At 47.6% G+C, this 20,746-nt stretch overlaps 3 protein-coding genes and 1 long non-coding RNA gene across 7 annotated transcripts; 1 reads left to right on the top strand and 3 right to left on the bottom strand.

Moving 5' to 3' along the window:
• Nucleotides 1-56: 56 nt before the first annotated feature.
• Nucleotides 57-3,580, bottom strand: LOC147046836 (divergent protein kinase domain 1A-like). 2 transcript variants are annotated; one of them, XM_085927381.1, is made up of 5 exons: nt 3,388-3,580; nt 1,817-1,951; nt 1,623-1,730; nt 1,337-1,516; nt 57-1,247 (listed from the first exon to the last, which is right to left on the bottom strand). In XM_085927381.1, exons 1-5 carry the CDS (start codon nt 3,463-3,465, stop codon nt 444-446), a joined length of 1,305 nt encoding a protein of 434 aa, XP_085783507.1. In that variant the 5' UTR covers nt 3,466-3,580; the 3' UTR covers nt 57-443. The 2 variants fall into 2 exon arrangements, with proteins under 2 accessions (XP_085783507.1, XP_085783508.1); XM_085927382.1 differs by lacking the exon at nt 3,388-3,580 and adding an exon at nt 2,651-3,257.
• Nucleotides 2,683-4,134, top strand: LOC147046835 (uncharacterized). 2 transcript variants are annotated; one of them, XR_015067857.1, is made up of 4 exons: nt 2,683-2,961; nt 3,074-3,200; nt 3,270-3,336; nt 3,400-4,134. It is a non-coding gene; the product is annotated as an uncharacterized LOC147046835 (long non-coding RNA). The 2 variants fall into 2 exon arrangements; XR_015067856.1 differs by having other exon boundaries at nt 2,683-3,200.
• LOC147046834 (desmoglein-2.1-like) lies at nt 4,073-13,718 on the bottom strand. 2 transcript variants are annotated; one of them, XM_085927378.1, is made up of 14 exons: nt 10,324-13,718; nt 10,075-10,194; nt 9,810-9,968; nt 9,460-9,601; nt 9,215-9,375; nt 8,941-9,075; nt 8,667-8,852; nt 8,130-8,581; nt 7,814-7,956; nt 7,494-7,715; nt 7,167-7,409; nt 6,928-7,058; nt 6,621-6,857; nt 4,073-6,399 (listed from the first exon to the last, which is right to left on the bottom strand). In XM_085927378.1, the coding sequence occupies exons 1-14, from the start codon at nt 10,510-10,512 to the stop codon at nt 5,188-5,190; spliced, it is 3,732 nt and encodes a 1,243-aa protein (XP_085783504.1). In that variant the 5' UTR covers nt 10,513-13,718; the 3' UTR covers nt 4,073-5,187. The 2 variants fall into 2 exon arrangements, with proteins under 2 accessions (XP_085783504.1, XP_085783505.1); XM_085927379.1 differs by having other exon boundaries at nt 4,075-6,399; nt 11,941-13,718.
• Nucleotides 13,719-13,872: 154 nt separating this feature from the next.
• Nucleotides 13,873-19,713, bottom strand: LOC147046833 (desmoglein-2.1-like). The gene is made up of 14 exons (XM_085927380.1): nt 19,554-19,713; nt 18,790-18,918; nt 18,534-18,689; nt 18,119-18,260; nt 17,869-18,029; nt 17,654-17,788; nt 17,367-17,552; nt 17,023-17,288; nt 16,800-16,942; nt 16,300-16,521; nt 15,980-16,222; nt 15,713-15,843; nt 15,403-15,630; nt 13,873-15,257 (listed from the first exon to the last, which is right to left on the bottom strand). The coding sequence occupies exons 1-14, from the start codon at nt 19,593-19,595 to the stop codon at nt 13,974-13,976; spliced, it is 3,468 nt and encodes a 1,155-aa protein (XP_085783506.1). The 5' UTR covers nt 19,596-19,713; the 3' UTR covers nt 13,873-13,973.
• Nucleotides 19,714-20,746: the final 1,033 nt, after the last annotated feature.

The following is a 20,746-nucleotide window of genomic DNA, read 5'->3' as shown; positions in this document are numbered from 1 at the left end:
AATAATTACTTCTCTTGAATTCAAAAGAAATGAATCATGTCATTTGACTTAACTGTTGTGTATGCTTCCGTTTCTCAACCACGTCAAATTTTGGAAAGAAAAATAAAAAGTCGCAAAATCAAAACACTTTAAAATGATTTGGATTAATATTGATCTCATCTTTATTTACTCTCATAATAACAGCTCGCCAGTGCAAAGTGGGTTTTCTGAGACTGATACTATCGTGGAAGATGGCCAAGTGATGTAGATTGACTCTCAATCTGCTCTCAATCTCCCAAGCGTTTTTTTTGGTCAAAATAACACTACCCTAAACCCATAAACAAAACATTTGAATTGAGAATACCCTACAAAGTTCTATAGGATACCATAAGATTCTTTTAAAGTCTGCCAAAACCCCGATCCAGACCAGAAAACCTCTGATTGAGGATTCCAATAACTTTTGGCTAGGAGTCTTTGTTGTGTGAGATTTTCTTCCATAATAATGTCTTGAGGTTGTTGAGAACCAGCGAGTGTTGGATCTCGGCCTGCTCTGCCGATCCGCGCAGTGCCGTGCAGGCGTTCAGCTGCTTCTCCAGCTCCTCGCGGATGTCCGAGGGCGCCCCCTGCAGGACGTATTCTTGCAGGACCCGGCAGGCCTTAGCCAGGTTGGGTTGGGCCACCTCGGGGGTGCAGCGCCGCTTGGTGAGATCGCAGGAAGTGAGGCAGTCCACGCCGTAAACGCAGTCCGTGTCCTTTTCACACCTCTGCTGCCGGATGGCTTCTTGGAAGGTGGCTTCAGGGACGATGTTCTGGGCATCCGCCACCCTAAAATCGTGGCGCCCGGTGTACCCAAAGTGGGCAGCGCTCAGGTCGCACATGAGAAAGCTACCAAATGCCCCGTGGAACAGATCCTCCACCAGCTCCAGGAGCCCGATAGAGATCTTGGCCCTGTGGGGCCAGGTGGGGCCGAACCAGCGGTCGGTGGCGCGGCGCACCCAAACCGGCACCCATGCCGGTGCCCTGACACCGTAGAGCGGGGCGTTTGGTATCTTCTCCGTCACGTAGAGATCGCCGCAGAAGCCGAGAATCCTGGGTGTGTGTCCGCGTTCCTGCAGTGCCAACGCCAGCAGGAAGTCGTCGAGCTGCAGTAACGCCCACGATGACCGAGCCTCCGCCAGGGAAATGTGGCCGTCCTTGTTGGCGTCGGCTGCCGCCAGGGCACGCGTGCTCAGCTCGCCAAGGTTGGCCTGCTCCTCGTCCACTGTGGCCTGTGAGGAACACCCACGACCTTCTGAGACTCGTACTGTACCCAATATTGAACAAATCCAATCAAGTGTAGAAAGCCCTCGCCGCTGACCTTGAGGTGGTCGAGGATCATCTCCCTGAACTTTTCCACGGAGGTTCCTTTCGGGGGGACGGCAAAGCGGGCGACGACCTCCTTCCTGGTCTCCATCTGGCCGGCCACGTCGTAAGCAGGGGCCTCGTCCATCTGGCACCTGACCACGCCCTCCAGGTCGCCCCACATGCTCGAGTACACCTGCAAACCACACGCAGGAAAATAAGAATTGCTCATTTCATGAGTTTTCTCTGGATTTGCTGTCCAAGGTCCTGAAGGTCGGCACAAATGCGAAGAGTAAGCGTACCTGTTTGGTGGCGTGCGTGCTGAGACACTTGCTGAGCTCCAACGTGTTCTTATCACACAAGCTGCTGCAGGCAGCGCCGTCCACCACGCCATCTCTGTATCTGGCACACTTGAAACACAACAGCAGGATCAGACATGGTGGCTTGGCAGCCCACGCAAAATCTGGTGAATATTTTTTTTGTTTGGTCCCGTCACCATGGCTGCGCTGCACTGGCGTCCTCGGCACAACTCGGAGTAGGACGAGTACTCCACGTAGACCACCCAGCTGCCCACCAACACCGCCAGCCAGCAAACGAACAAACACTTGAGGTGCGCTGACGACAAGCGCGCCTATGGAAGAGGAGGAGGGGGGGGGGAATATGGAAATACATTTTTTTATTTGACCCTCCCTTCTAAATGATACAAATGCAAAGCACCAAGCGTGCAGCCACGCAAGCTACATTAACCTGGCACATCTCGGCTTGTTTTTGCAAAGCCGCAAGGCCGCAATCAATTCTTGCGGCCTCGGCTTCGCTTTCAACAGCCTTCACGTGACCGCCGCCAACTCGACAAACGATTGCGTATTGAACGTGAGGACTGGGCCAACGATTAATTTGAACAGGCTGCTGCCTTTGTGTCTAACAGTGTAGAGTGCATTTGTTGTAATTTGGTCATTTTTTTTCTGGTGTATTTTTAGGATCAAATGAATCAAGCTTTATGAGAATGGTGTCCCTAATGAAGTGTCCATTTGAAGCAACTGTTGCAGTGCAGTTGGAGGTGATGAGCAACAGCACATTTGACTTTAGTCTTCATCGTTCATACATTATGGATGACGATAAAACTCGGAGACTAATGGGCTCCCAGTGGAAACATTGGAGAGGAAGAGAGGGAAGTGGGCGGGGGGGCTTCCATGAAGTGATGTCATACAAATATGAAATAATCGTCAAATCAGTCGCCAAAGAATTCTTTGACGCCAAAATTTGAGAGGAGCCGGACTTTCAAAATTGACTGGTAAATTTCTACATCTTGTGCCTCACCAGCCAAAAATACCTGAAGTCAAAACTTTCCTGTCTCTCGCTGATGTTGTGCCACTCATCCCCAGTTCCTCTTCTGCATGCCAAATAAGGGCAAGGTCCAATCCACTTCCTCCTCAGCCTGAAACCAGCCTCACCTGTGCTGGTGTGTCTCATCTCAATCAAACAAGCTGTTCCAGATCATCTCCTCAGAGGCTGTCTACAAAACCCCCTGAGAGACGGTGCTCGACAGTTCGACGTTAACCTTCCGTGGTCAGCGCTCAGCTCCACGGCAAACCAGTGTCTCCTCCCTCAAATCCACCTTGGATCACCTTTTTCGTGAGAGAAGTAAATATATTCTTTTTGCCCTGAAACCTCAGTCTCTGTGTCTTGTCTCCTGGGTCCTCTGCACTTTTGGCTCACCAACCCAGTTTGAGCGTGACAGCTGATCTTTTATCAGTTGTCAGTGCTTCCAGCAACATTTCCCTTCCGTGGTTAAGACCACCAGAGACCTCTGCACCTCAAATCATCCTCGTCCAGTACTACTGCAGTACGTTTGAGAAGGCACCAAAAACAACTTTTGCCACGTGAGTTAAACAATTTAAGTTATGTGATGGAATATGAAGTCTATTAACACCTCACCGTTTGACGAGCAGGATTGATCCTACCTTCATCATGAAAGTGGTCGCCATAGCAACGGTGATGAGCCAACCCCTCAGAGACGTATGTGCGCACACAAGCAACCAAACACACACGAATAGCGGCTTGACTAACCTGCGTGTGCAGGGGCTTCCGGAAGAAGAAAAAGATGAAGAAGAAGAAGAATCTCCACGGCAGTTGAGCTTTCGCCATGGCCGTGCTTCAAACTGGAAGCGAGCTGGCGTCAAGCCCACCGGACCGCACGTGTCGTGACGCCCCCCACCCCCTCCCGGAGGAGGACGCGGAGGTGGTGTGCGAAGAGGCTGCTTTCAAGTGAGGCTTGCATCTGTCGTCATGCACCCACACCGCTCGCCCACAACACACACGCACGCACGCACGCACGCACGCACGCACGCACGCACACACGCATCCTCTCTTCCCATCACATTTTATTTCTAGTCCAAACACTGACTTTATTTTTTTGTTACAAACTATAATAAAACTACATCCACTCATTAAAAATTCAATAAAAACACCACCAAAGAATCCTGAAAAACAAGTCGAAGGATTATCACACCAGTCATAGAAATCTCATATGCCCCCTGGTGGATCTAAGCAGAAAAACAATTTCTTACGTAATGTACTGCAGAAAGCACGGACAGTTGCTAGTGCAACTTGGCTTTAATAGCGAAATGTTAGCGAAGCAGGTGTTTTTTCGGGAGAGAGAGACCGGAACAGAGTATGACATTTATTTCACTCGAGCCAATCGCAAGGCTTCGTTAAATTTATTATGCAAGTCTTGCAACAGACACATGAAGGCCTGGAGATTTTTGTACATTCAAATGACATTCGGAGAGCTTAGCTTTTGAGCTAATTTCAACGTAGCATTATTTGACAGACAAACAAAACAGCGTCATTTTTATCATTATAGAGAAATTTTCAGTGAATTAGATCAACTAGATTTGATGCAAAATATTCCGAGTAGCGAGAAGGTCAGAAGCTGCTTAGTGTGAGTGCAAAAAGCTAAAGTGGACGAACAAACACACTCATTTCCTGTCATTATGTCATCAGGGCCATGATTAGCTGCAGATTAGTTTCAGAGTGGGAGGATGAACAAAACAACATATAATGGTCACTTCATTGGAGCGTAATCCAGACCAGTAACAAAGTCCGTCTTTTGGTCTGAGTACACGCTGGTGTTGGTGGCGGTCAAGGTGGGGCAGTGGTCGTTCATCTGAATGGACAAAATTTCCATGGCAGACTTTGAGGGGTTGTCTGAGGAGCACAAGCCTTTGATCATCTTCCACCTCCAGGATTTTTCCTGGTTAGAACCACATTGTCCTTCTTACGTATCGCCCGACTCCCACCCGGCGAACACCACAAAAATGCAGTGTGAAAAGGAGTAACTCTCTTGAATGGTGTACTGCAATTCATCATCGACAAGTTGAACCAGTTGTCCGGGTTTAACGAGCTCAAAGAACCAGACATGTTTGAATCTCGCCGCTTTTTCTTTTTATTTGGATGTGAAAAACATCTTCAAATCAATCCCCAAAAAATTGCTGTTAAAACAAAGTCAATCCAAAACCCTCTCCTGACACATAAAAAAACATTCAATGATCCCACCCTGGTGCCATACACATCCAAAATGAACTATAGAATCCATACATATAAACACACACAGCACATCCATAAGCAAGTTTGGTCGCCAGTACGCAAACTGACACGGGATCTCCATGAAGTGTCTTGTAGGGTCTCCACAGGCTACCGAGGTTGGTCGAGAAAGAGCATAAAAGTATACAACGGGTAGGAGCCGTATAGCTTCGCTCCAAGGCAAGGCTGCGGCAGAACATCCACCACCAATAAAACCTGCACGGTAACAAAATACTTGAGGGATCGCCTTGAGAGAAATTGCTTTTAAGAGTCATTTGCCCCGTGTTACAGTTCAGTGAGCTTTTCTTCCTGCACCACCACCTCGCGGTATGTCGGGACTCTGCTCACACCGGTGCTGGATGATGTCATGGTGATGCCCTGAGCTCCAGCGATGTTGCTCATGCCAAGGTTTGGCAATTGGACGCCGCCTTTTCTGGTGGAGGTTTGGCTGGTCCTCACCACTCTCCCCACTGGAACCTTGCCCTCTATTACGGTCTGGGAGCTTGAGATGGTCCCAGCGTTGATTAGGTTGTCAGGGGCTTGAACTTGACCCCTTGTTAGCGTGGATGTTCCCTGAAGTGTCATACTTGGTAAGGTTCCTGCTTGCATGCCACTTACCAGGGTCATGCCAGGCCCCTGGACTTGTTTCCCGGACACCACCTTCTTTCCTTTGACTACCATGCCGTGTGTCTGTGACCCTGGGTTACCACTAACCAACACCAGGCCAGGGCCCTGGGCTTGTCCGCCAGAAATAACAGTCTGTCCTTGGACTATCATGCCTTGTGTAGGTGATCCAGGGGTACCCGTAACCAACATCATGCCAGGGGCTTGGGCTTGCCCCCCAGACACCACAGTCTGTCCTTGGACTATCATGCCTTGTGTAGGTGATCCAGGGGTACCCGTAACCAACATCATGCCAGGGGCTTGGGCTTGCCCCCCAGACACCACAGTTTGTCCTTGCACCAGCATGCCTTGAGGAGCAGCCAGCATCATGCCCTGGAGGTTGTTAGTTGGTGCCTCAGCCAGCAGCATGGTGTTTTGGACTTGTGGCTGGACCACATACTGCATAGGCTGCAGCATAGGGGCCGCGGCGGTATAGTAGACTGGCTGCTGCTGTTGTAGCAGGAACATCTGACCAGAGTTTTCCACCTCTCCGATCACAGTGGTCCTGCCTTGGTTTCGTGTAGTTGTGTTTTCCTTTACCACCTTTGTCACGGTCTGGTCTACTCTGGGGACAACCGGTGGCAGCTTGGGGAGTTCCAGCTTTGGTTCAACCTTTGGGGGTGGTGGAGTGACATCTGGTTGGATCTTCTTGCCACCGCATACCTCTGCCAAGGTCTTGAACTTGAAGTTGAGGTCATCGAGGAACTGCAAGTCGTTGTCATTCTCAAGCAGGCTGCAGCAGCCCACTGAACCGGCCAAGGACCCTTGGCCCTCGTTGTCATACACCAAGAGCGCGTCTTTCACTGCCAGATCCTCTCCTCCGCTGCTCATCTTCTGTTGAGAGAGGACAAATACATGTTTTGATCATTCTGTATCAAAAACATTAGGAGCAGTGGTGGGAAATTCCATAGGACAAATGTGTTGTCGATGTACTATTACCATGTTTATAACGTTAAATCAGTACTTCAGTGTTTATCAGAGTCTCTTCTACAGAAGTACAATACAGTTTGAGTACCATTTTGATTGGAACATATAAGGGGGAAAGTTGACCACACCTGAGCGTAGTACTGTGCAAGGATGTGTTGTGGCAAACCGATATCATCGTAAGCTGCCCTTGACTCTCTTTGGGACTCTGAGTAAACCCATCGCTGATTCCTCATTCCCAAAGTGGTATCTCTCTTGATACCGGCAAAGTCCTCATGAAATTCTTGCATGCTCCTCCCGTCCACGTAATTCTGTTTTGGAATGTCCACGGCATCGACTTGCATCGGCATGTTCATGAGCGGCACTTCCTGTGACAGTTCAAACTGCGTCAGAAGATTTCTTCCATCAATCAAAATCACAACATTTTCCTGTACACACCGTGTTCTCTCCTTGGCCCTCGGTGCGGTAATTCATGAGGTATGATTTGGTGTCAAAAGGCAGCTCGGTAAAGTTGCCTGGTAGGCCTGCAGCTCCGCCGCAATGGCAGAAGAGCAGCAGTAAAGGGATGACTGTGGGAATAAAACATTATTTTACTCATCTAAACTAAAAAAAAATGGTCTGTTTGGCAAGTTGGTTGAGCCCTCAACCTAAACCTAACCAAGACTATTCGTACTTACGGAGTAGCAGCAGCAGGCCCAGTAGCAGCAGTCCAATGCCTGCGGGTCCTAACTCCGACTTCTTTTCGGGCTGACCTCTTCCATCTCGGTTTCCACAAATCTCTCCATCCTCGCATGTACATACTTGGACCGTCACCTTCTGCGGTTCCGGGCACGCCACCCCCTGTGCGTCCTTCACCAATAATTCCACCTCATGGAGACCGGGCCATGTGGACTCTTGGGCTCTCACGATGGCTGCGGTATCTGGCCGTACAAATTCAAACATGAGCTTTAGCCTGAAAATTAAAGTTGCTTAAATCCAAAAGAGACCAGATGGTATCTCCTCACCGTTGAGATGCTCCAACTGCCATTTTCCCTGAGTGCCCTCTGGAATGATTTCAAAGGTGAAGGGAGCTCCGTTGGGGAAGTCGTCTCCATCGACAGCATTGATGATAACCGCATCGTCAGGAATGCAGAGAGTCTCGAGGGTACTGGTCAGGGTGGGACAGTGATCATTAAAGTCCTCCACCTGGATGGCCACCGTCCCAGTGGCGGTGCCTGATGGTACGTCTGTTTATGGGGGGGACAGACCAGCAAGGGTCAATGTGTTTTTCTGCTAAGAATGCTCCATTAACACCACATGAAGACAAAGGATTGTGGTTGCGTACCATCAGAAATGCAGAGTATTTTGGCGTAGTAGGTGCCGTTCACTAACAAAGTGGACTCTCTGTCGGGCATCTTGTTCAGTCTGATATCGGCGGTCTCAGGGTCAATGGTGAGCCAGTTATCAGGATCTGAACCTTTAACATACCTGAAACACATTATACATGCTGAGCTGGCTTCAGGTCTGTGTGGATTTTTTCCTCCACTACATTATGGTTCATGATTGCCCTCGTTGTTGTGCAGTAATTGGTTTTGGATTATTACAGTTTACAGACAAGTCAGAAGTTGGTCGCACATCGAGTCACCGGTGTAGCCGCTCACCTGACGTTCTCGGCTGGTTTCCCCGTGTCGCCATCTAGTGCGGCATACCGAGTGATGATGTTGTTCATGTTGAAGGTGGAACTGCCTCCCTCCGACATGGTGATTACTTTGACTTTGGGGTCAAATTGTGGACCCTCACGCTGGTTCTTGACATTGATTTTGATGGGGTAGGTTTTGAATGTGTTGCCTTTCCACGTGACCCCTCCAGTTGTACTTGTCATGCCACTGCTGAAACTTTCTATCCAGCTGGTTCCTCCTCCGCCTCCTCCACCGCCTCCTCCTCCACCGCCTCCTCCTCCTCCTCCACCGCCTCCTCCTCCACCGCCTCCTCCTCCACCACCTCCACCAAAACCAATATTAGCTGTGGATGTAGCGGATGGATCAAAAGGTGGAACCATGTTCAGCACGGCAATTCCCAGGTCCAGGTTCTTCACGTCTTCATAATCCACAGCCTGTGACAGGACAAATGTGTTTTCATGTAACTTTCCAAGCCTACACAATCCTTCCTGTCTCAAAACCTGACTTGATATTTTGTACCTTGTCGAGCATGAGGACTCCCTCGTTGGTCTCTGAGTCGGTGATCATGCTGAAGTACCCGGCCTCATTGCCTTTGACAATCTTGAAGATGCTTTTCCAGTTATCCGTCCCGTGCAGGTCCAGGTCTTGAGCTTTGATCCGCATCACTTCCACGTCTTGTGTGTTCTCCTCGATGCTGCCCTCGTACTGCCGGGAGAGCACAACTTCTATATGACGGCTGTGACTGTGAACTAACCTCAGTGAAACCAAGGCATTGCAACTGTTCATAGCGTACCACGCTTTTTTCCAGGGTGGGTTGGTTGTCATTGACGTCGAGTAGTTTAACAACGACGTCGGCGGTGGCGCTGTTCCCGCCTGGCGCGCCGTTCAAGTCCTGACCCCTCACTGTAAGCGTGTACTGCTCTGTTTTCTGAAAAGTTCAAATGGCGGTGGCACAAAAACACGAGGGCTAAAGGTCAAAGTGAGGGTTTAAGACCGAGTTAGGGTTACAAAGTAAGGTTTAAAGGCAGTTAGGGTTTCAAATGAGGGTAGGGTATGAAATGCTGTACCTCTCTGTCTAAGTCGGTGCGTTTGACGTAGATGGTGCCATCGTTCTCCATGTAGAACATGTCATCATTCGGCTCCTGAGACACGATGCTGTAGGCGATCTGAGAGTTGGGATTTCCCGGTTCGTCAGCGTCAGTCGCGTTGATTTTCATGACGAACGTCCCTGCAACAAGAAGCCACGCAGGGCGACTAGTCAGACACATGCGGCGGCAGAGTGCAACCCCACCCAGGCGACTCGTCCGCTCACCTACACCGCTGCGCTCGTTGACCGAGCTGGCCGGGATAACGCCAAAGACGGGAGAGTTGTCGTTCTGGTCCCCGACCTTGAAGCGGATGTGGATGTTTTTCTCCGCCTGCCTGCCGTCCGTGTAGGTCGCCACGCCTGACAGCTGCAAGCATCCAGTCAGTTCACACTTAGGTCTTATAGCTTTGGTATCTAACCCATGTCAATACCAATCTTGTGTTTGAAATTAGACTTTTCAAAGAAGGTTAGTGTTTCGATGAAGTATTTCAATCCTGATTTGTAAGTGGTTGTTAATAAATGGCTCCTCGCCAGCATGTCAAACAAGGTCACTGCCTTGGCTCTTGTCAACTCACGTTGTACGTGCTGTATTCTTCCCTGTCGAGCATCTTGGTGAGCTTAATGTAGCCCGTTCTGGGGTCCACCACGAAAAGGTGGAAGGGGTATTGGTTGGCACCCACGCCCTCCAGGGAGTACGCCAGGTTCCCATTGTCGTCATCGAAGTCCGAGTGGATCTGAAATGTATGGTGCCCGGTTCATACATGTTTCCCTCTGCGCGCAATTGAACCAAACAGATGCGCCAACGCAAACGGCTAACAATGCTTACTACTCCGTACTCACTTTAGCCACGTAGAGTTCTTGAGAGTAGTCTGTGTTTTCTATCAGAACCTTTGGCGGTGGGACCCAGTGTCTTTTTTGTCTGGATAGGACTTCACCCTCCGCCAGGGCAAATGTCTGGAGCTGGCAAAATAATTAATATTGCAACATTTAATTATAGCGGTTTTGTATAGAACATTTAATAACCCTCTTCCTACTGTCGTGTGCGTCTGAAGCTGACTGTCACTAATCGGCGGCTGAATGCAGACAAACCTGTCTGAAAGTTGCGGTGAAGTGGGCTTTAGGTGCACACACCCTGCTCTTGTCAGCAAAATTTAATTCATAGTAATGAGCCAAGAACCATGTAGCACAGTAATAAATCAAGTCAACAATATTACTTGCATTAACGACACCACAACTAACGTCTGAGTGGCCTTCTATAAAATCCTTGTGCTCTGACATCCCAAGGCCTCATAGCCTAAGGCTTGACATGCTAACATCCCAAAACAACTTGGCATATTCAAGCCCCAAAATCCTAACACCCCAAGAGACACCCAAAGTGTAACACTCTATCCATAACCCTTACATCCTAAAACTACATCCCTGACACTCTAGCGTCCCAACATCGTAACACCCAGACAATCTAAACTCAATGCTAACGCTAACCTTAACGCTAACATGAACATTTATCCTAAAGTCTCACCCTAACCCCAAAGTCCACAGAAAATATGTCGCTTCTCATACTACCAGACACACGTGAACCCAGCGAGGAGCGGCCGACACGCCCTAGCTCCCTGCCTAACTGTCAAAACTGCCTGTCTGCCTGCCACGCCCGCAAGATAAACTCCATGCTGGTTCATTCGGGCAGGTGAGCAGCGCTGACACAAACTCACACAAGTGGGCGTGGCATCTTTTGGCTGCCAAAATCATCAAGTAGACACTTGCAGGCCGTGAAGAATGTACAGAATTGGCATCAAGAAACTTTCCCTGAAGGGGAACTGCTATTTGTACGTCTTCGCCCATGTAGCAACAGAGGGGAAGTTAGCGTTAGCCAGCAAGCTCAAAGATAGAATTGTTCCCCAAACCCCGAACTAGGCCAAGACATTGTGAATGCCGTTAACCTTACCACTAAACCATTTCAAGAGGCCCGGATGCTAACCTCCAACTTTCCACCGGGTCATACCCTAACCTCTTCTGACCCCAACACTACCCATTACCCAACTTTACCCTAAACATTAGAGGCCCAACAGTGCCGTTGTTCCACGGCCAAAATTGTGCACTTGATAATGAGCCTGACTTTGCAGTGGGATGTACTTATCGAAACGACCTTCACAAATATGTTTCCTCAGGTCAAGCTTTTAATGAGCGCAGTCAAACACTCCTACTTTGGATTAAGGAGGCAAGTACAGACAACTTTGGAAAATGCTATGTTGAGCAGATGCTGACTTTTTTGTGGTAAGCTGAAGGTGGAATTTTGGCAAAATGGAATGAATTTATGATGATAATCTTGTATCATTTACTACACTGTTAAAATAGCTATGATTTTTATTTAGACGATACATCTACTTACTTTACTGAGTAAATTCAACCCCGTAAAAATTCTGTGTACATTCTAACCTCTAAGACATGATAATGGTTGTTTGAATTTGCACCTCTGGTGTCCATGACAACCGTCTATTAGGACCCAACACATTAAAGTGTCAAATAAACACACCCAAACTAACACTCAACTAACCTTGCCCGTTGACGTTTTTGGTTCACATTCAACAAAAGTTAAAAAAACAAGTAACACATGCCCTGGAGGTCCAAATTTCACATTCCACCTTTTAGTCTTTGCTGCAACAGTAAACAACTGTAAAAATGTCAAACCAAATCAAAGTTAATACTTACGGCCAACAGCAGCGACAAATACATCCTAATCATGTCTGCTGTCCATGAAACAAAGCCCACGTCGCTTCCTAATAATGTGAGACGACCTGGCCCGGGAGGAGGCTTATTTATCAAGGGGCGGAGTACTTTATTCTCACCTTGCACACACACACACACACACACACACACACACACACACACACACACACACACACACACACACACACACACACACACACACACACCTCACAGGCAGTGACAGGTTAGTGTGTGACGAAGCTGCTGGAAATATTTGGCAGAACATGTTAGTCCAGGCTGTGCAGGCCTGAAAAACACAATGATGAGTGGCATGGTTCCTTTTTACGAGATTACAATTTGCTCTGTGATTACGATGCAACGCGTACTTATTCATTGAGTCCGTTGGGGACAGAAAATGTGTTATAACTAATGTTCATCCTGTTGATTCTCTGAGCATGTTTTTTCGGTGCAGTATGACACATCGGAATCAGGCCCAAAATATTCTGATGTTTTCAAAGTTCCCAAGAATTTCTCCGCCGTGAGAATCACCGTCTCGCCCAAAAACTGCTGACGGGAGCCGAGTGCCACACCCAGAAAGTGTGAGTAAGAAGCGTAGGTGAGTTAGCGGCGGCAGTTCATTCCAGCGGTAGAACAATACAGCCGTCACTCCATGCCGAGCTTCTACTGGCTGAGTTGAAGACAAACAGCCGCCTCAGCAGTCGAGCCTGTTTTGTCGCTGGATCATGTATCAGTTTGGCTTCAGCTTTGTGATTGGCTCCCCAAGCTGTCCGTCGGAAGCCTAACGCGACCTATCCCCTCAGGGGGTGAAGGTTGGGTCTTGAGTCCTTTCTTCCGGGAACTCGTCTGATATTTTGACGGGTTGCCATAACGAGTCGGTCTCGGTATTGGCGAGACTCGACTCGAGTCTGTGAGTCACATTTAATTGACTCACATGATGACTGATCGGTAAAGAGAGTTTGGATGAAAGTCTCAGGTAGCCGCCACGCCCAAGTCATCCATCATAACAACTTGTTTCGCTAGCTAGTTAGAACATTTGAGCCACTGAGAACTAGAGTGAGTTAACTCCGCTTTGGTTGTTTTGCACAAATGATTCAACAATCTAAAGGGCTGCAATAAAATAGGATTGTGATTTAGACTTGACCCGAGGCCCTAATCTGCATCAAAGTGAATTTCCAAACATTCCACACGGTGTGCTTTGCTCCACATGGTGTGCTTTGCTTGACCTTGACAAATATTTCTTTTGCACTTTGTAATTACAAAGTTCAGCTTGTGAGCAAAGACGGGGAGTGGCCTTGAAACCTGCTTTTCTTTTTCCCCCTCCGCCAAAGGTGTGCCACATTATAAGTAGTTGACAAAATGACATCTAAATTGGAGATAGTAAACAATTAAGTCAAGAAAGAGCGCAGTCACGCATCCACACAGAATTGGCAGCTCACTACAATCTGAAAAATACAAATAATGGCATGAATAAACTTTCATTTGACCAAATGAGCAGATCTGCTTTAGAATAATACGTTACACTTTCAGCGGTGGTGACTTTGTGTGTGTCTGTGTCGAAGGTTGAAAACCGGTTCGGCAAGGGAAGCTCACACATGCACAGACACACACAATCTCGGCAGACACACCCAAAGCGCTTTTCTTATGTATGCAAAGCCTGCTGCGTTCTTTTATTTGGTACTCACCTGAGCTACTTTCACAAATGCCGGCGTTGAAACTTAAATGGTGAAAAACGGCATATTACATTACTTTTCATCTTTTATCTCCAAATATGTGCAATCTTATTTCGTAACAAATCTCAGAATTCTTTCCAATCGATTCTGACCAGAAAAAGCCAACTGCACCCACAAAATTTCCGAAACGGTTTCTCCGTAGTTTTTCATACGATACTAACAAAAGAGAGGACATTTCTGAAAATGATCGTTAAATCCCATTCATTGCACTGGAAATAGTCAGCAGGATTGAGTCAGGAAAATAATCCGTCATGTGCACTTGAAGCACCTCATAGCCAAAATCCGTTATTTGCGTGTCTCTTGGACCACCACCTTGTGGTATGCAGACATTCTGGAAGAAGCCACCGGAGGTCCAGTTGACTTGGTGGTGGTGGTGCTTTTAATGTTAAAGGACTTTACAGATCCAGAGGTGTTGATCTTCTGAGACACGCTTGCAGCTTCATTTCCGCCAAATGAGCCTTCCACCAAATGGACTTTGTGAGTTTTAGAAATACGTCCTGCTTGCCCACCTCCTGCCACCAGGGTGGTTCTGCTCCCCTTTAGAACTTTCCCAGACCCCGCAGGGAGCTTGCTTTCCACCATCACCATATTCTGGAGGCCGAGATGATTTCTTGTGTGGACCTTAGCCTGGACCTTGTGGTTCTCCACCAGCACCATGCTGGCATCATTGGTGTGTCTGCCAGACACTAGCATGCTTTGTGCGGGTGCTGCCAGAACCACTCCCTGGAGATTGGTAGCTGGTGCCTGGGCCAGCAGCAGGATGTTTTGGACTTGTGGCTGGACTACAAACTGCATGGGTGTTGCGGCGGCGTAACAGACGGGCTGCTGCTGCTGCTGAAGCAAGAACATCTGGTTTTCCATCCCTCCCATCCCAGCGGTCATCCCTTGATTTTGTGTAATCAGGCTTTCCTTCACCACTTGAGTCCGGTCTGCCATAGCAGCAACTGGCGGCAGCTTTGGGAGTTCCAACTTTGGTTCAGTCACGACTTTTGTTGTTGGTGGAATGACATTTAGTTGGAGCTTCTTGCCACCGCACACTTCTCCCATCCCAGCGGTCATCCCTTGATTTTGTGTAATCATGCTTTCCTTCACCACTTGAGTCCGGTCTGCCATAGCAGCAACTGGCGGCAGCTTTGGGAGTTCCAACTTTGGTTCAGTCACGACTTTTATTGTTGGTGGAATGACATTTAGTTGGAGCTTCTTGCCACCGCACACTTCTCCCATCCCAGCGGTCATCCCTTGATTTTGTGTAATCATGCTTTCCTTCACCACTTGAGTCCGGTCTGCCATAGCAGCAACTGGCGGCAGCTTTGGGAGTTCCAACTTTGGTTCAGTCAGGACTTTTGTTGTTGGTGGAATGACATTTAGTTGGAGCTTCTTGCCACCGCACACTTCTGCCAGGGTCTTGAACTTGGGACCGAGGTCGTCAAGAAAACACAGGTCGTTGTCGTTCTCCAGGAGGCTGCAGCAGCCCACCGAGCCGGCTGAGGAACCTTGGCCCTCACAATTGAACTTCAAGTGAGCGTCCTTCTTTGCCATGTTCTGTCTCCTATCTTCGCTGTACACCTTCTGTTGAAATATGACCAAAAATGTGTGATGTGGGTCGGCAAGATCATGAGAAGAGCTACGTTTACATTTGTACTCTTCAAATGTAGGTTATTGCTTTGTACATAATATTATTTAGGCCTGCAGAGAAGTACACCACTGCTGTCACCTGTTGGTAGTATTGATAAAGCAGGTGGTCCTCTAGAGCGATGCTGTCGGACGCCGGGCCTCCTACTGCTGCACCTCCGAACCTGGAGTAGGTGTTGACGTTGGCCTGGCTACTTCCCCAGGACTGCTCCATGTTTCCCTGGAAGTTGTCTACAAAGTTTGACTGGTACATGCTATCGCTCACGTCTTGGGCCACCTGGTGCTTTGGGATGAGGTATAGCGGCACCGCCTGCCACAGAACCAGCAAATGGACATACAGAAGTCAATAACAGAACGTGTCCTGAAGAGTTGGCGGAGTGATCAGAATTTACCGTGTTCTCCCCCTTTCCTTCTGTGCGGTAGTTTATCAAATGGGACTTGCCTCCATCCGGTATGTCCGCAGTGTCCCATGGCAGCCCAATGGCGTCCCCACACTGACAGAGGACCAACAGCAGGGGAACCACTAGAACAGCAACACACTTGCTTGGATTAATCCGAGTCATTGTATTTAAAAAAAATAAAATAAATGTATGTGCTATAGTGCTACTCCTGATGCCCTGATCTCCATCCAACCTTCACACCCGTTTGATCGCACTTACGCAGTAGCAGCAGCAGGCTCAGGAGCAGCGGTCCAATGCCTGCGGGTCCTAACTCTGACTTCTTGTCGGGTTGACCCCTTCCTCCTCGTCTTCCGCAAATCACTCCATCATCGCATGTGCACACTTGGACCGTCACCTTCTGCGGTTCCGGGCACGCCACCCCCTGCGCGTCCTTCACCAAAAATTCCACCTCATGGAGACCGGGCCATGTGGACTCTTGGGCTCTCACGATGGCTGCGGTATCTGACAGATTCAACCATGAGAAGATTTAAATCGAGAAGATTTAAATCGCCTGAAGAAGCCAGATGTTTGGTCCTCACCGTTGAGATGCTCCACCTGCCATTTTCCCTTAGTGCCCTCTGGAATGATTTCAAAGGTGAAGGGAGCTCCGTTGGGGAAGTCGTCTTCGTCGACGGCGTTAATGATAAATGCATTGTTAGGAATGCAAAGAGTCTCGAGGGTACTGGTCAGGGTGGGACAGTGGTCATTGAAGTCTTCCACCTGAATGGCCACGGTGCCAGTGGCGGTGGTCGATGGTACGTCTGTTTGCGGGAAACAGAAGTAGCACCAGAATTCACATTCTGTCCTAAATTCTGTTCAGATACTAAATCGTCCGGTAAAGGTAGATGTACGAATTCAGTTAAAGTCGTTTAGCTTGCAGCTCCAAATTAGTTGTCAACAAGGGAGTTAAAAATAATAAAGTGCAGATGCCTGAAAAGCTACTCACGTACAGTTTTTGTGTTTTGTGGGACTCCACCAGAATATTTCAGAATTTTTACAGCTAAGGAGGTTGGGCAATGCTACTATTGTCTCAGTGTACCTTTAGAAATGCAGAGCACTTGAGCGTAGTATGTCCCGTTGACTAAAAAAGGGGACTCTCTGTCGGGCATCTTGTTCAGCCTGATTTCAGCTGTTTCTGGGTCAATGGTAAGCCAGTTGTTAGGATCCGAACCTTTAAGATACCTGCAACACAAGTGCGGCCCGTTTGGATGGATGGATGGATGGATGGATGGATGGAGACAGCTCAGTGTGGAGCCACTCACTTGACATTCTCAGCTGGTTTTCCAGTGTCTCCATCTAGTGCTGGGTAGTGAGCGATGATATCATCGGCAGGCTTGCCGTCTCCTTCCGACATGGTGATCACTTTGACTTTAGGATCAAAATTTGGACCTTCACGCTGGTTTTGCACGTTGATTTTGACAGAATAGGTTTTATACGTGGTGCTTTGCGGAAGTCCTTCATAAAGTGGAGCCTTGTTCCTCACAGTGAGCGTAAGTACCAGGACCATCACATGCTCATAATCCACCGGCTGTGAGATGGTACGTATTTTTTCAGGTTGTGACTAAAGTGGGTAGTCTGCGCGTTTCTGTTTAATTTCCACACGTACCTTATCAAGCGTGATGATGCCTTCATTCGTCTTTGGGTCCGTTTTGATGCTGAAGTACTTGGCCTCATTGCCTTTGACAATATCGAACACACTTTCCCAGTTGTCGCTGTCCTTTAGGTCCAGGTCTTGAGCTTTGATCCTGATCACCTCCACACCCTGCGTGTTTTCTATTATGCTGCCCTCGTACTGCAACGAAACAATAACATGACGTGACCTTTGACATGCCCGGTGACAACACAACGACGTGACTGTTGAAAAGTACCATGTTTCATTCTTACGGCCAGTACCTGGTCTTTTTCCAGTGTTGGAAGGTTGTCATTAATGTCCAGCACATTGATGGTCAACGTACTGGTCCCTGTGAGTCCGTCAGGTTCGCCATTGAGGTCCTGAGCTTGCACGGTCAAAAAATACCGATCTGTTGTCTGACAGCACAAAAGCACTCCGTTGAGTGAGCCTTTCACACAAAACACCTTTTGGACATTTTGTTTCTTGTGGGCTGCACCTCTCTGTCCAGAGTGGGCTTGCCCACATAGACGTGTCCATCTTTGTTCATTTGGAACATGTTGTGAGGTGGGTCTTGCTGGACAATGGTATAGAACAGCTGAGAATTGGGGTTGCCTGGTTCATCTGCGTCGGTCGCAGTGACTGTCGTGACGGACATTCCTGGAAAACAAAGACACGACACTGCCACCTACAGGACCCAGGTGAAACGGTAAAGCCCGACCAGTCTCAAGCGTTATCTGTTCTCTCACCCACAGGGCTGCGCTCGTACACGTCCACGGGCTCCATGGCATCAAACTGCGGCTCGTTGTCGTTCTCGTCCAGCACTTTTATGCGGAGGTCAATCTTTTTCTCCGCCTCAGTGCCGTCATTGAATCTGGCGATACCCAAGAGCTGACAGGACAAATACCAGTGGCTTGATTTGACTTACTCTGCAGCATCATCATGAGGCCATTTGAAGTATTACAACATTTTCCCATTGTTTTTTTTTTTTAAGCAGCCCAACAGTTGGCACAGCCCACCCAAAAAACAAAAACAGTGTTTACAGATTATTAGATGACTTGTGTCACACCTTGTGCTTTTACAAAGACAATAGATGTCATCCACTTTAAAATATAAACATAGGTATGTATTAAAAATTGGTCAATTGAAGGAGAGGTCACTCACATTGTAAGAATCGATGACCTCCCTGTCGAGCAATTGAGTGATGCGAATGAGTCCCGTTTTGGGGTCCACCACAAAGACGTTGAAGGGGTACTGGCTTGCGCCGACGCCCTGCAAGGAGTAGCTGATGTTCCTGGTGATTTCAAAATCGGATCGAATCTGAAACGCACACAACATACCAAAACTGAATACCAGTGGCACTCATGGAACAGAAATTATGCTCCTGTAGTGCCTCCTTGTGGACAAAAGTGGCTCTTACCTTGGCTACTGACTCCTTTCCCGAGTAATCTTCATTTTCCTTGAGCGGCCTCGGAGGGACGATCCATTCTCTTCTTTTCCGAACCGGTTCATTCCTGGAGTGGAGCGCCAGCACAAGTACGCTCTGGAGCTATTGAAACAAATGCATGACATCAGTAGATGTGAGATGTTTTGTCATTCCATCCACATATATTTCAAAGAACTTCCATTTCAATTTTTTTTAAAGATTTGGATGTCCTTCATTAAGATCACACATATGGACCAAAAATCCCAGGAGTTTAAAACACCAGCCTGACTAGATTACATGATTGAAATTGGGGAGCAATTGAATAAAATATCCAAAATTGTAGACTTCCTATTTCAACTTTCTCCGGCTTTCTATAGACATGCCTCACAAAAAGCATGTCAGCAAGAGAAAATGGCGTTAGGTGCTGATTGTAGACACAAAAAAAAAAAATCTGGTTGCGCAAAGTTTTGTTTAGTGTGTCTCCGGTCTTTAAAGTCCAACTGTAGATGTTCTCGCCTCTCCCCGTCCACCTAGTCTCTAACGACTGTCCACCTGATCGCATTCAGTGTCCACCAAAGCAATATCGTTTGTACATACTTGAGTCAACTTTTATTCCATAAGATTAAAAAAAAAAAAGCCCGCTCCTTCTGTGTAGTAACAACAAGTTATTGTAAGTAGGTGAAATGCTTTCTACCTATATGCACTTGCTCATCTCCTTTCCTTGGACACAAAACGTTTAATTATTCAAAGTCACTCACCGTTAGGAACAAAACGCTCGCGGGAAAAGCCACTCGGAACATAATGATGCCTTGCAGGAGGTCCTCTTCCAGTTTGAACAGAGGAAGAGGAGAGAGAAGCTTTTTGTATGGCAGAACTCCCTCTTGTGTGTGTGTGTTTGCGTGTGTGTGCGTGTGTGCGTGTGCATGTGTTTGTGTTTGTGTGCGAGTGGGTGTATGGGCGTGTGCGAGTGGGTGTATGGGTGTGTGCGTGTACGTGTGTGTGCGCGTTTGTGTGTCTATAAGCAGCTTATATACATCTATGCACAATATAGTGTATAGTGCATATATACATAAATGCATATTTGACTTGAGCTTAAAGTTTCTGAACACTTTCACTTCAGCGTGTGAGTTTTTAAAACAAACTTTGATGCAATTGACACGTGACATGTCCTCGCCTGCCAACAGCACCAACAAAAGTCAGAAGGAGAAGATGGCAAAGTGTCACGACTCATCCCCGGTTGTTTTATTATGTGTGGGTTGTCATGGTTTTCCGACCACTTCTCCATTGCTGTATTTACTCACAATCAATGTACTGATTACAGTGTCAGTTCTGTTTCGGTTAGCCAGTCTGTCGGTCGGTCCGTTAAGTTGTTAGTTTGTCGGTTCTGTTGGTCTTGTTTTCCCTCATTCTCCCTTCCAACGACCTTTACCCTCAATCTTGTACATAAATGACATTATTAATACTTCATCCATACTTCATAAAGTATTATTTGCTGACGATACAAACTTGTTTTTTTCCCACAAAAATCCAAATACTTCTATTTGATGCGCCTTATAATCCGGTGCGCCTTATATATGGACAAAGTTTTAAAATGGTCCATTCTTTGAAGGTGCGCCTAATAATTCGGTGCGCCTTTTAGTCTGGAAAATACGGTACTTGTATGTTTATTGTGTGTCTACTGCTTGTTGTGCCTTATTGTGTGTTTATTGGTTATTGTCAATTATATATCTGTATTTTGTCCATAATGTAAGGATATCTGGCCAATATCTGATATTTATGGGAAACCGGGCCCCCTATTAAAAGCTTTAAATAGTTTGCTTGGGGTGACCGTTCATGCATCCGACTGTGTAATACTGTTTGTTGTATCATGTTGTATGTCTTGTATATTGCGTGAATAAATTAGACTAAAAGTAAAAAATAAACCCCGGTCCAAGCTGCATTTGGTCGCCCT

The sequence above is a fragment of the Syngnathus leptorhynchus genome, chromosome 13, assembly GCF_054491065.1.
Source record: "Syngnathus leptorhynchus isolate UIUO chromosome 13, UIUO_Slep, whole genome shotgun sequence".
Taxonomy (NCBI): domain Eukaryota; kingdom Metazoa; phylum Chordata; class Actinopteri; order Syngnathiformes; family Syngnathidae; genus Syngnathus; species Syngnathus leptorhynchus.
Note: the sequence above shows the minus strand (reverse complement) of the source record. Positions and strands in the feature narration are given on the sequence as shown.